This window comes from Egretta garzetta, unplaced genomic scaffold (assembly GCF_000687185.1).
Source record: "Egretta garzetta isolate BGI_Z169 unplaced genomic scaffold, ASM68718v1 scaffold256, whole genome shotgun sequence".
NCBI classification, from domain to species: Eukaryota; Metazoa; Chordata; class Aves; order Pelecaniformes; family Ardeidae; genus Egretta; species Egretta garzetta.
This window is the reverse complement of record NW_009260073.1, coordinates 2,735,232-2,750,870: the sequence shown is the minus strand read 5'-3', so window position 1 is coordinate 2,750,870 and position 15,639 is coordinate 2,735,232. Positions and strand designations below refer to the sequence as shown.

General features: G+C 40.1%; 1 protein-coding gene across 1 annotated transcript in view; it reads left to right on the top strand.

Annotated features, from left to right (window-relative positions):
• Nucleotides 1-666: 666 nt before the first annotated feature.
• Nucleotides 667-15,639, top strand: part of KLB (klotho beta) — an 18,916-nt gene continuing 3,943 nt past the window's right edge. The window contains 3 exon segments of the mRNA XM_035896773.1: nt 667-1,509; nt 9,765-10,272; nt 13,994-14,262. Coding sequence (XP_035752666.1) covers nt 667-1,509; nt 9,765-10,272; nt 13,994-14,262 — 1,620 coding nt within the window.

The following is a 15,639-nucleotide window of genomic DNA, read 5'->3' as shown; positions in this document are numbered from 1 at the left end:
GGAAATTGCTTAAGGACTGGAACAGACCCCTGTTAATTTTGTACTGCTGCTGCACATAGAGCTGTACAGCAGACTTTTGTATAGGATAGAAACACAGTTGCATGTGTTTGAAAGAAATACTGGCTTGCTTTGCTTTTTTATATAATTAGTGGGATGTGCATATATCGCTTGTACACAACAAAATTTCCCACAAGTCCAGGGAGAAGTTTTCAGCAGAAGTAGGATGTTTGTGCAGGGCAGGACTGGGGAATGCCGCACTGCCCTTCCAGCCATCCAATTACACAGGCGGGGTAAATCACCTTTCAGTTGGAGACTATGCACTCTTAATTATATTTCTGCCATGTTTCCTTGAAATACAGCTGCACGAGGAATAAAGGATGTGATAGCTTCTTAGCACCCTCCATCATCTATATTCTTCCACCCAAATGACCGAGCTTTAAATAATAATAAATTAGTTACTAGCATTTATATTGTTCAGGCAACCTATTTTCCTGCAGTAAGAAGCCAGCTAGGTGTCTCAGTGGTCATACAGAGGCCACCTCCCTAAAAATGACGCCGTTCTCTGACCCATTTTAGGTCTCACAGTTCAGGCTAATCATTGACAGGGCTTTTACGATCGCAAGCTTTTAGTGAAGCTTTGATAAGACACTCCAGCAGTCGTGGCAAATGAAGACAGTCTGCACGACGGGGACTCCAGAAAATGAATGGATTTATTTTTCAGCATCAGCGCAACAAAGCTCACTTTTAACACTGGCGCTATAAACCAGTATAATGTGTGGCCGACGACTGGAGAGATTTGTTGCTTTTTGGACATTAGTTTTCATAAGGATAGTTACTGGGCTTGCTGGAGAGGGAAGATCTGTGTGGAAGAAGGACCCCCACTTCAGCCCCGTGAGTGAAACACAGATGTTTTTGTATGACACATTCCCCAAAGAGTTTCTCTGGGGTGTAGGGACAGGGGCTTTCCAGGTGGAAGGAAGCTGGAGGAAGGACGGGAAAGGCTCCTCCATCTGGGACCACTTCATCCACTCAGAGTTCAGGGATGCTGACAGCGCAGATGCCTCCAGTGACAGTTACGCCTTGTTGGACAAAGATCTGTCTGCTCTGGATTTTTTGGGAGTTACTTTTTACCAGTTTTCAATTTCATGGTCAAGGCTTTTTCCTACTGGAGTGGTAGCAGCTCCCAATGAAAAAGGACTCCAGTATTATAACACCCTTATTGACTCTCTACTCTACAGAAATATTGACCCCATGGTTACTCTGTACCACTGGGACCTGCCCTTGATGCTGCAAGAAAAATACGGGGGATGGAAAAATGAATCAGTAATTGATATCTTCAATGACTATGCCACCTTTTGCTTCCAGGCCTTTGGGGATCGTGTTAAATACTGGATTACAATCCACAATCCGTATTTAGTTGCTTGGCATGGGTATGGCACAGGTATTCATGCTCCTGGAGAGAGAGGGAAAATAACAACCGTCTACTCTGTAGGACACAATTTGATCAAGGTACGGTACAGTAAGATTTTACAGACTGGTCTTGCACCGCCGTGGGAAATGATGGGAGGAATCAATCCTGTAGTCAGTGTTTAAAAAAAAAAATCAAGGAATGTGAAAACATGGAGAAATAATCCTTAGCTAAGACGGTCTTTTTTTTTAATCCTCATGTTGTTTTTATTGTTGTTATCACAACAGCTGACTCAGTAATTATTTGTTTTAAAGTGCTTGTTTATTTAAACTAGGTGTTGCCTACAAAATCAGGCTATTAAACAGCATGAGTTTCCTTCCCTATTCTTTTCATTTAGTTAAACACATTGACATGACCACTAATTTGGCTACACTGAAATGACTATTAGTTTAAAATGAAATATATTTCATTTGCATATTAGATCAATTCTACTAACAACAGAGGATGTGTATGTAAATACAGTGTACATATATATGAAGTTCTAACTTAGTAGGATTGCATTGCAAAATGTTTGCCACTGAACTAGCAAGGTCAGCAGTTCTTGGGTTTGGAAGAAAACAAATGTCCCCTTCAGCATTTGGGAGTTTCAGAATTACATTATTCCCATGATATTCTCAGCATTTTAATTTTTATGTCAGTCTTATTTTATTTATCAGCTGTCTTCTACAGAATTACACATCCAAAAGGCTTGATCCCATGATCAATAACTTCAACAGCTGCAGTACTGGGTCCTCAGTTCATGGTATTCTTTCATGGTATGGAAGGACAAAAAGGAAAGCCTGAAGTGGACTAAGGGCTTAAGGAGAAAGGGCAGACATTCATTTTTCTCAACAGCATTACAGAGTTTGCAGCATCTCCTCTGACAGATTATTAATTTCATTCTACAGAGTAGCTAGTTCCTATGCATAGGAGCTCTTGCTATAATTTAATTCTCTTGCTATAATTTAAAACAATTTTGAATAACAGCAGTTTAAGATAAGAATTAACGATATCAATACAGCATTTTTTTCATCTGTAGTGCTCAAAGTGCTTTACAGAGCAGGTGATTATCCAGTCTCTGTTTGATAGAGCAGGCAGTATAATGCCCCCTGCTCAAACTATTTTTCAAATAGAACTGTCATGAAGAGAAATTTTCTACTAGCTACCATACATTATATGTAATCAACAAATAAATCTGAATGTATTTGTCCTACATAAAGAAGTATGCGTGTGGGAAAAAAAAGAATTGCCAGAGTAGTTAAAAATATTCTGCAGCTGACTATTTCTGTTTCTTGTACTTGCTTCTGGGCTTGAACCTGCAGAACCTCCTTTTCCAGAAAATTCACACTGCAGCCAATAGCAGTTTTACACATAGAATAGTCATTGAGCATCCTGAGTCACTAACTGATTTCAGACTTAGCACAAGAATGTTTAACTATAGAGATCTGTGAAACATCTCAAAGAGAACTGATGCTTAATTATTCTTTTTACTTTCAAGTGCTATATAAAATATATTTGATATAATACATGTAAAAGATACGATGTAAGTTCATAGCATTTCTTGCCTTCATTTCTGAGTAGCACAGTCAAAACTGGGGTACCAACTCAGCAGTCTCTGCATTTTCCCACTCTGTAAAATCAATGCAAGCAGCAGACAGCACAGAGAGCAATGCCTCTACTGAAGAATCAATTGGGTGTTCCAGGAAACCAAGTGCAGTTGGGTCTGATATGCAAATTTCTGACCTAAGTTCCTTGGTTAATATTATTCAACTCTCAGACCTGATCTGATAATTGGTTCTAAAGTCTGTGAATCTGAGTACAAAATAAATCTCTTCAATGAAAGAGTTAATGAGACTTTCAGCCATACACAATCCGTTAACTAGTATTTTATTCTTGAGAAGAAATTATTTTCATGTTGTATCTTTCTTACAGCCCTATGAACATTACTTAATGTATTAGCAGTTCTCTCCCGTGGCACTGTAAAATTTCTGAAGATTTTAGGTCTTCATGAAGAATCTCAAATTTGTAGTAATGTACTTGAGGAACTGGAGTTTGGAGTTGGAGGTGGCATGGAAGCTCTTGAGGTACAAGTCAACATGAGTCAACTCTTCTTATATGTATATAATTTATTTTTTCTTAATAAAATGTAATTAAAGCCAGTGAGAAGTCATAGGTAGTATTATATGTTTCAAGCCAACTAGCCAGAATCTTTCTCAAAGCTTTTTGTGGTTATCTAATTGTTCAGTTTGTTTAGTATGGTTGACAACACCATATTAATATAATGGATTGATGCACAATCAGGATTCACGTGTTGTGAAATGTGCCCCCTTTGAGATGCAGGGAACGTTATAAGAATCTCTCTTTAAAGAGATTTCACATGGCTTTTTATTTCAGGACTGGTATCTGCAAACCTGTTTCTTAGACATTGGATTATGGCTACCTTCTAATTTACCACTGCAAACCAAAAATGTCCTCCCAAAAATAAAAGACCAAGAAAAATGTCAGGTTTTGGCAGTGTGAGGCAAAGCCTGTTAAAGCTGTTGAAAAGATTCCCATTTATGTCAACGGCTTTAGGAAGAGCCACTTTCTCATCCATGTCAGGGCATCATTTTTGGACAGGCTGTTGAAAGGCAATATTCTCCATGCCACCCTATGTACATTACCAGGTCCACCCATGAAATATGCTTAGCAGGAAGAACTGGCTTAATCTGTTAACTAAACTGATCACCACTCCTTTACATAGCATATTGCTGAATAATCATTCTCAAGCCTTTTTGTAGTGCCTTTGGGTAAAGTAAATGAGGTGCTCTCATGAGTCCTACTTCTGGTTTCGTTTACCAGTGCACTGTTGCAGTTGTGGTGTTGTGGGAACTAAATACCATTTACATAATGGAGTACTTTTATGTGATAATCATAAATTGAAGCTAAGTTTCATAGAATCACAAAGCCAATATAACAAACCATAAACCTCTGGTTTTTTGGACTTTGGATTATTTTATTGTACAAACATTTTGAAGGTTGCCGGAGATTTTTGGGTCTCTAGAAGAGGGCCAAAGAAATTTCTCTTAAACTATCAATTTTAGTAGACTAAAGAAATCCAGCATCTTAAAACTCAAATAATTAGCTGGCATTAAGAAAAAAGTCCAGGCATTTTAGAACTGATTAAAAAGTGATCTGCTTCCATGAATGATTTCAGGTAGGTAATTAGGTAGATAGTTATTTTATTAAGGCTTTTCAATTAAAGTAGGATTGGTCTGTCTTCATCAAGCCCCAGAGCCCTATGGTGTTGGCTAGCACAAGGCATTGCAGATGCTGCATCACCTGATACATGTGCTTTCCTTCTGTGCCTTGCGTGCTTTTAAGGGAATGCCCCAGATACATCTACTTAAGAGGCAGTCCCTCCTCTTACATGGGTCTTGCTATTCCAGACCCATAAAGAGGGCTAGTGGATGTGGAAACAAAGGCTGGTAAGCAGAGCGCTTAGGAGATCCACATGGGGAAAATAATCCACAGAATCACTCAAAATTTCAATTTAAAAAACATATTTGCGTGTTATTATGTATGCTTTTCATACACAGAGGGCAATGATTGCTACTGATCATTTTAAAGGAAATGAATAGGAAATTTGAAGTTTGAGGCTTATCAATTATAAATTGCTAAAGGGTTCACTTAGATAAATCTATTCAATTGTATGATCATTCCCAGTAACAGGAGGAACATGTGGAATCTTGTATCAGATGGAGAGTGGGTGTCGAAAGTATATCTCCTTTCTTCACTAAAGGAGACTGTACTCCATAAAAGCAACATTGGAAAACAATTAATGATAACATGTAACTTGCTGTGCGACATTTGAAAGACACATCAAAGAAGATACAAGAAGTATGAGCTTGCTTCTGAGGCAGCTGTCATACTGACGCAGAGAAGAAAAAAACTGCACACAGAAAAATTAGATTGATTCCTTTGATTTAAGAGTAAATAATCTGACAAGAAGCAAGAAAATACAAAGCAGATGAATCATTGTGGCTGGAGCTTAAATGAGATACATACCTGATATATTATTACCATTTTCTCTGGATCTCGTTAGGTTCTTATATATTTAGATTGAGGTTTGTACAGATCACAAACTGCAGACCAAGCTGTCTTCTTTTCACCCTCTGTATCAGTGCCCTCCAGGCAGTTCTGCCTTTGCTACGTAACAGGCAGAAAGGGGTTTTCTTTTTTTTCCTGTTAAAAATGATTCACACTCCTTTCCATCTGGCAGAAAAGCCCAGGAGAAAACTGTCAGAATAAGATCTCCCTAAACATTTTCTTCATGGACACACCTTCATATCACATACTGGGGAAAGGCAATAAATTCCATGTCTCCATGTAGATCCATCACAAATCAGGTTCATCTCTCTGCTCAGCTCCATTAATCCCAGTTGGGGTCTTTGGATGACCATGTCCCAGAGAAGACCCATAACTTATTTGCCCTAAAAATAAATTTATGCTGAATGAAAGGGGAATAATCCTTATCTCTAGGTCCAACGAGGTGCTTTCTTCCCTTCCCCAAAAGGGGCCTTCTTTCTTCAGGATCTAGAGAGAAAAAGCTACACCAGTGCCCATATTTCTTACAGAAGGAGGGAAATCTATCTCCATCAAGTACAGCTGTAGGGCGGACAGCAGAATTGTCTATGCCTGTAAATGTCTTTGCTGGAAAACTTTTCAGACAGTAGTAGCCATCAGTGATGATGTAAAATTCGGCACTGAGTGACGCTTTTTTGGTATGATTTGTTATTTTCAGGTTAGCTTTCTTACACTTCTTGGAAATTATCAGGAAAAACACAATCCAAATGCAAGATGGTTAGCATACAACAAATTTAATAGTAAAGCCTCAGTCCTTCAAACCACCCTCTTACAAATTTGGGTGCCTACATCTCAAGAGCCCTTTTTTCCTTCACAAGGACTGAGCTTCAGAGTCAGTTTGCAAAATAAGGGCTTTAACTATATTGACTATGTGGCATCTTTACCACAGACCAAAAGGGCCTTGAACTGAAATATACTCTCCAAATAAGCCACACACACCCGCCCTTCTCCTAAAGTGACGTGTAACACCATCATCATCAGACTGTGCATTCTAGGTCTTCATGGTTTAAAAACCAAACAATTAAACACAAAGCCAGAATAATTTCATTAACCTTTTTTTTTTTTTTAATTCTAGTTTTCCTAGACAGCACACTAAAATAGCTCCATACACCCTGGTGTTGTTTTGCGTGCTCATTGCTGAGACAGTCAAGGAAAATTGCTTGACTTTAACATACCTTAAGAATTTGAAAGTATTGGTCCTTCAGTAGTAAGACCTTTGTGGACGTACATGATAAATTACAGGATCAGAGTTTGAAGGAGTATGAGGATATTTCAAGAAGAAAGGAGAACAACACTGTTGTCTTGATTTTATTAAATCGACTTATCTAGCCTTTTTACGGGGTTAATACTAACTGACTTAGCACTCTCTGTGACTTTCAAGTCTATAGAATATTTTCTATATTAATACTGGGAAAATATTGTGTCATATGTATCTAGAATAAATACACAATATTGATCCGACTTGCACTGTGTACTTAGCCTTGACATGTGTCCTTGATCTAACAAGGAAAGTGAAAGATTAGGGATTAAACTCTAACCGAAAAAAGATTCGTTAAGATTTACTCAAAATAGTCAATTTGATGTATGATACTGCTTTTAAATTGATACTTGTTTCATATGTGATCTTACAAAATGAATTACATTCATCAGTTGGTTCCATCAACACTAGTTTGCACTTCGTGAACACCTTCTCTGAGAATGTCAGGGTGCTTTACAGATAATTAACAACTCAAAACAGAATTATAGGCAAGCAAATGCTATTGTCTCTACTACTCCCATAAAAATCCTTATTGTAGACAGAGTGACAATTTTTTTCAATAGAGTTAACCTTTAGAATTAAGAGACATCAGTGACACATACAAATTTGCATATGGGGATCCTATCTTGCCTTTACTTGTACTTGAGGTCTACTCCTGTAGAATTATACCTGTGGCTGTATTCTGTGCTGTGGACAATATTTATAATAGTAACTTTACTTTCTTCTAATCAACCTCTCGATGGTGTGTATGAATACAGTGAGTTGTCACTGATTGTCTTTTACCTGTCAATAATATGTTCTAATTAGCTGATTTTTGGCAAAGCCATCTTTCTCCACTTCGCCTAGAACTGTGTGATTGCTAAGATTTACCTGGGGCTATTGCCATCCTCCTTGGCACTGTTCATAACACAGCTGAATGCAGCAGGGTTTTTCTTATTGAGCCAATGCAACCATTTACCTTTGCTTAAATGGTGGTGTTTGTTAGTAGTCTGTGTCTGGGAAAAACAAAATACTAACCGGGTGAGAAATCATTAGAGGCAGAGAACAGAGCAAGCCAGGCCCAGCAGCCATCCTGGGCTGGAGGGACCTTCTGGAGAGGTAACTTCAGTGAGGGTAACTGAGGAGATGGCACTGGCCGCTTACATTTTCTGATGAGACTGGTAAGAAATCCATTTTATAATATTTTAACTGCATCTTGCGATTTGCCTCATGAGTACAATTTTGCTGACTTCTCTTTTCAGCTACAGAACCAACATTTCAAAGGTTAATGTTACTTTATCAGTATTTTCAAAGACAGACCTTGAACAAATGTTACAAGCATGACCTTAGAAACCATAAACAACTGATACACCAAATTTCACAAACTGTAATTCTTCAGTACTCCCTAGCTTAACCAAATATCTACCTGACATCAGGTCTTTTGTTTTTTTAAACCGTCAAGGCTGTGTGTTTCTAGATATATTAACTGAAATTATTGTCAAAGGTAAGCAATGCTGTTTGGCTTGATAATGATACTGGTCTAACTCGGCACGCTTAAGTATTTCACAATGCTTCTCAATGTTTTTTCTGGGTGCAAACAGTTATTTTCTTTCCAGCTTAAGGGTATAAAGCCACACTTGGGGAATAAGGTAAACCCTCAGTTACTTGACAACTCCTCAGCTGGGAGAGGCCAGCTCCCCTCCCCTGCATCAGGTCCTCTGGTGTGATTCAGGCTGCGATCCAGAGTCACCCTTCTCTGACACCCTTGCTCTCCCCTTTTCCCATGGGACTCCGACAGTGCCCATGGTTCCTCAGTCTCCCACGTATTCCTTTTTTCGTGCAAATTTTGCCTGCTGCAGTCTCTTATTTAAGTAACTAACAACATGACATTTGAAGGTAATTCTGGTGTGTGACAATGTTACGCTTTCTAAAACATGATGATAATCAGAAAAATGGAATTAAGATGTGATATGAGGTGTGTTTTCATTGTCACTAACAGCAATAGCAAAACTTCTGCCTTTCCTAGGGCAGTCAATATTTGGCCAATTATGAGTACTAAAGCAAGCCGTACCCAATAGACCTGATGAGATACTGCGGCCAAATTTCCTTTTAAAAAACAGAAGTATTGTTGCTCTCTACTTAAAATGAATAAGCTTCATTCTGTGCTGTTGCATGTACTGTCAGAAAAATTATTATTATAACAGCTTCAAAGAAGAAATGAACTAAAACGCTGGATCAAAATTCTCACACATAACTGTGAAACTGTGTTCAAACTTTGCAGCTGGGCCCTTTCTCCAAGTTTTTACATTTAGGGATGGTGCAAATGTAAAAAGTCGAACACTTACTCGTATGGTTAGGCCAAACTAAAACAAGTGGAAGCATATTCCAAGAAGAGGGATGGGGTGGATGTGGTTTGTTCAGAGTAAATCCAGGTGACCCCCATAGCACAGAGCAGTTAATAGCACAGAGCCAACACTGACAAAGGAAACATCATTTGAGATGCATAATTTATGGCACAACTGTAAGGGTGGTTTAAAATGTTAGCGGTGTCAGCAATCACTGCTTAACAAAGACCTAGATGGGACTGTCTAGATCACAGAGTACAAACCCCACCATCAACAGCTGTTTAGACCCAAAGTGTCCATTTAACAGCTACCCACATCCCTGCTGGGACCTCTCGTGAAATTTAGACCTATGTTAAAAGACAAAAAGCCACAGCCCCTAATGTTCCATAGGAACAGTGCACATGAGATACTGAGCGTTACCATCACCTTGAGCTGCCTCGCAGTCATTGCCCACCACAACTGTGCAGGGTAATTAGTGTGCCCTAACTGTTTGTTAATATTTCCACAGAAGTCTGCAGTGGCTCAGATGCAGCTACCTGCCTCTCTAGCTGTCGACGCATGTGGAGATTTATTAGAGCATTAAAATGTAATGTGATTTTTCTCTCATCAGGCTCATGCAAAAGTTTGGCATAACTACAAAAAGCGCTTTCAACCATATCAGAAGGGGATGGTGTCCATAGTGTTGGGATCCCACTGGATCGAACCTAACAAATTGGAAGATGCTTTGGACATTTCTAAATGTCAGCAGTCTATGGAGAGAGTACTTGGCTGGTTTGCTAAACCCATCCACGGGGACGGCGATTATCCAGAAGAACTGAAAAATGAATTCTTGTTTTTGCCACGCTTTACGGAGGATGAGAAAAACTACATAAAAGGAACAGCTGACTTCTTTGCATTTTCCTTTGGTCCTAATAACTTTAAACCTCCAAACACTCTACCAAAAATGGGACAAAATTTGTCACTCAATTTGAGGGAAGTACTGAACTGGATTAAACTGGAATACAACAGTCCTCGCATCTTGATTGCAGAGAATGGCTGGTTCACTGACAGCCATGTGAAAACAGATGACACCACAGCCATCTACATGATGAAAAACTTCATTAATAAAGTTTTACAAGGTTTGTACACAAGTTAGTTATTGGATTTTTGGAGAGCTTTTTAAGATCATTTGATTTTTAGCTCTGTAATGGTTTAATCGTTTTTTTAAAGGAGATAATGGCAACTAAGTTACTTATTAATTATTTATACTGCATGAGCGCAATTCATGGATCAGAACCTACTGGTGCTAGGTGTTGTACAGACACGGAAAAAAAACCCCATAGTCCCTGTCCCAGAAAGCTGAAGTCCAACATCTGCATTGGATTTTAAAAATAAGTAGGTGCAGAACTGAGTCAGAAATCAATGAAAACAAATCTGTTGGATATCACTTTTCACTGCTGGTAGCCCAAGTGTACAAGCTTTGTGCAGGTACAAGCCTTGACAGCAGGAAGACAAGACAGTGTCTACAGATTGTCATTGCCACACTTGGGGTCCTACTCCAAGGCAAAACGCACAAAGGAAATCAGCAGGAGAAGGGCGATCATTCTCCTACGTGCCAAACAGAGATAATATGTTTTAAAGACACACTTTTAATCTTGGTGTTTCTCTTCAGAAAGCCAGTATACAGTATTTTGTATGAAATAGAAATACTGTTAGTACCTAAAGCCTCTGCAAACCCAGTATTTCTGTTCCCCCTCAGCCAATTTGTAGGTTCGGTGCTGGGAGAGGGACAGCTGCTGGTCCCGAAAGCCATCCTCCCAGTGGGCCGCCCCGCGCCGATGCCACAGTGCAGTGATGGGATGGCTCGCATCCCTTTACAGAAACCTTTCTTATCCTCAGAAAAGGGAAAACATGAGTAACCATTTACTCTGACACTGAGTCAGGCGGTACCATATCACCAGTGAACATTATTAAGCTCCTAATGAAGATTATCCAGGTAGATTTCAAGTCGGTTCAAGCTGTAAACTTCACATAGTGCAACTATGCAGTATGTCCTGCCTGTTTCAGATTTTGAGGCAGTTACATATTTTAAGTACTGCCTTGACACAGCAGGAAAGTCTATATGCAGACCTGGATTTGGAGGTGTGGAACAGGTAGATTTCTGGACACATACATAAGAAAATCTATAGTGTCTTTTTTTTTTTTTTTAATCCTCTACAGCAGATCTGGCTGTAATAACCATCCATGGACTCAAGACTTCTGAAATACTTGGTCAATGTTCAGCCAATAACTACTTCTCAAGAATTGCCATCTACATTTTTATTTATGCAGATACTTCAACCTCTGCTTCAAAATACAGGATTATCTCTTAACTAATACATTTCTTTGGAAGAAAACTTTAATTTGTCTCATCAGGAATAATATTTGGAACATATTTTCATATTTTTACTTACAGAGAAGTCAGGTATAAATTTGCCGTTTTCAGCAAAATCGGTTAGGTCACATTAACCTCAAAACATCATTTATATAGGCCAAATTGTAATGGGATGGTGGCCGGTAAGATAACATGTAACACACTATGAGGAGCTATACACCGTGTCTGTGTGTTGAAGAAGAGTGCTGTAAACTTTGTAGTGTACGTCTGTATCTTACAGTACTGTCTATCACGAAAACAGATGATGTAGAGCATCACCATTGCAATGAACAGACCCTGATTATGGTACCAGGATGCAATTGAAACTACAGCTTCTTAGTGGCATGCACACGCCCGTCGGTACCGAAACGATTACTTCTGCAGAAGGACTCCAAGGCTCCACGTGTAGCAGGCACAGAAATGCCTTGAGATCTGCTTCCATGGATGCCACCTCTGGAGACACAGGGAGCTTAATTAACTCCTGACCTCTCCTACCATCAGCCCCTTGATCCTGCCCCCCAGCCATCCCCTTGGGTTTTAGGAGGATTTTCTCATCCCCACTCTAATGTTCAGTGAGGATCCTGGCTTCTGTTTCTGCCCTCTCCTTTCACTGTCACTGCAGACAACACTACATACTCTCACACTGACCCACAGGATCTCTACCTATCACCCGCCTAACTGTTGATTCTTGTTACCACAAAATATAGATAAAACAGTGCTTTTTCCCCTACCCATTTAAAACAGCCAAAATTTCTCATCTAGGCATGCACCATCGTGAGTACTGCAGTAGCTTTTGCTCTGACAATTAAACTTAGCCCCCATCCATTCAGTATGCTTCTAGAAAAAAATGGTTTTCCCCAGTTGTCACTTATGCTGTCCCTATATGTCTGCTTCCATCTGTTCAATCTTCCTCACTGCAGACACGAAGTACTCATCTTTACTTGCAAGCCTCTTCTGACCTGTCTCTTTATCCTCTACATCTTTCTCCACCTCTGCGTTTTGTAATGGATATTTTCAAACATTTTTGTACTTTGTCCCATGGTTTCCCCAATATTTAGAAGCTGCTTTTCTTAAAAATACATGCCATTGTGTTTGTTACATTCCCTCAACTCCTTACCAGTATTCTGGCCTTGTCTATCAGCTTCTCACATACTTACACTGCAAGCTTTTCGGCTTTCTGATTTCTCCATCCAGCAGCTAGTTTTTACTGTGCTTGGCTACGGCAGGGCTGCGGGGTACCTTGCCACTCTGCTGCATGAATACAAGTACTGTGCAAAACTGCCTCCTCCTGAAACTGCAGCACACTGTGACGAAGCCAAAGAAGTTCAGGGGAGATACAAAATTATGCAAAGTGAAATGTCCTGAGAAAATAAGGCAAAGCGATGCTGGGTGAGAATAGAGCTTTAAATCAGAACACTTCATCTTTATTCCTTGGCTTACTCTCAGTGGACTAGAGGCAAAATATGGCTGTCCCTGTGTCTGTGTCAAAATCCTCAGTAACCCCCCCTTGGCCACTGCTTGGCCCCTGATGTTCCAGCCTTTATAAGGTTAACATGAGGAGCTCTCCCGCGTTATTTCCAAGCTCAAAGCTGGCAACAGGCAGCTAATGTGACTGATTGTGGAGTTTGGACTTTTTCTTCCAGGCTGCCAGCAGGCACGCGCTGCGGGTGGGTAACGGAGGTGGTTGTTAGTTGGTGTCCAGCAAAGAAGCTGCTTTGGAAGTTCTGCTGCCCTCCCTGGTGAAGGGGGTGCCACGTCTGCAAAAGCAGTCATTCTGTCACCTTCCTCATGTATGTAAAAGATTATATATACACTCCTTCGCAAGGCAAAAGGACATTAAGTCATTTGACTGACAAAACCTGTGTGTGCTGCACCCATTCCGTGAATAAATCAAGCACTTCAGTCTCTGGGTTGATCAACCCAGCTTCTTCTGAAGTCATTACATGTCCCATACCGACACATTTAATTTTTTCAATTTAGAAGCTGAATAGACATTCCTAAATGTTAGAGCTTGCAGACATCTTTCAAATAAAGGTAGAGTTTTAGCTTCATGACAAATACAAAGCCACAAACTGGATCAACTGATGCACCCTTAATTTTTAGTCATTGTCTAATTTTATTTGTATATATTACTTGCAAACCATCAAATGCAACTTAAAATCTGTATGTGGCGTAATAGTTCATGTTTGCTCAGAGCAGAAATAAAGCATCCTACAGTAATTTAATTTCTTAAGGAACTAGTGATGTACTTTTTCTTTTTTTTAATGCATAAGGACTAGGATATATATGTCTGTCAGAGTTCTGCAATGAATTACAATGGGCCAATAACTGTATGAATGTAGAGGATACCCTCAAGATTTTCAAATAAGTATCTTCCTCATAAATATCCCTCATATATGTTAGAGTCCTAAATACAAGACTCACGGATGTTACTTTCTCTTACACAGCTATTAAATACGACAACATAGATGTGTTTGGTTACACAGCCTGGTCACTCCTTGATGGCTTTGAATGGCAACATGCCTACAACATCAGGCGCGGATTATTTTATGTAGATTTCAAAAGCGCAAAAAAGGAAAGGATTCCCAAGTCATCTGCACTTTATTATAAACAAATCATACGAGAAAACGGCTTCTTCCCAAGGGAGTCTACCCCAAGCTTACAAGCGCAGTTCTCCTGTGACTTCTCCTGGGGTATCACCGAGTCTGTTCTCAAGGTAAGCGTAAAATATGGGGAAGACCACTGGATGCAGGGCAATCGACAGCTTTACTTTGTGAATAAATGACTGTGTACGGCACCTGGTGTTCGGAAACTCGATGCACACACTGCAAATGGTTCTTAAACCTAGCCATAATTGCATAGGTTCAATTTTCTATACTTCACAGGTTTTCGGGGGAGCTAGTCACAGTGTGCGGGGTGCTCCTGCAGCAGCAGACCCCTCTGCGGGAGCCCGTCCAAGGCTGGCCCTCCCTCGCCTTCCCTCTGCTTGTGTCTCCACGTGGCAGATCAGATCAGGAAATTTCAGACCGAGAGGTTGATCCTGACCAATTGTTCCTGGGTTATTTTTCAACCAGGGGAGTTTCCCAATCCCGTTCACAGTGTGGCCATAGGGATGCCTACGACAGGGCGCCGGAGAGGCTGGCAGAGGGCAGGGACAAGGTGGTGGCATGGGTGGCAGCAGAGCTACCTGCAGCCTCGAGGTCTTGTCTAAAGCTACTGAACAAGGCAGAAACAGATTCCTGGGCTGAGCCTGGCTCTAAGTGCCACTTAGGACAACTGGGTGGTAACAAGCTCTTCTTTAAAAAGACTTAATACCACAGGCGAAAATAACCAACATCAGCACATATGGCCTTTATCATCTGAGCTCACACTGAAAACAGATCATGCCACCAAACTGGTTCCTACGGTATCTATTTCTACTTTAAATGTGGTAGATAAGCTAACTGTGCGTGCGGCCAGTGTTGGGATACTCTTTTCGTCATCACATACAGAAAGATGGTCCAATGACCAACATCAGCCTCAAAAAATAACAGCAAAACTCCATAATTTAACCTATTCACTGACAACCATAGGAAAAAAAAAAGTAAAGCTTCTATATACTTTGTTAATAATTCTGAGGACATATACAGTGCTGAAAAGTACATTTTCTTTAAAGAATCAGATTTAATCTAAATATTTTGGACTTCACTGTATCGTAATACAATCCCATAAAAAAACTTTTAAAAAATTGGAATAGTAAAAAAATATCCCGTGCTACATGGGATACATCCTGTGCTAACATTGTTAACTAGTAGATGATAGTCAAGATTATCACTGATATTAAATGCTACAAGCTGTTTGTGTCAGATGTTTGCATAGGCAGAAGGGCTACCGGTAAGACCAGGGAACACTATGCCACAGTTTCACAAGGTTGAGCTCAGCAGCCGTGCCAAAATAATCCATGCTTGCCTCATATGCTCCCCGATGCTTGTTCTTACCACCCCGCTCTCCTGCTGGCTGCCCGAGAACTGCTGTTTGCGCGACCACAGGGTGAACTCGATCCGGGAGATGTATCTGTGTGAAAACACATGTCGTGTAAGCTGGTGGCAAGGCA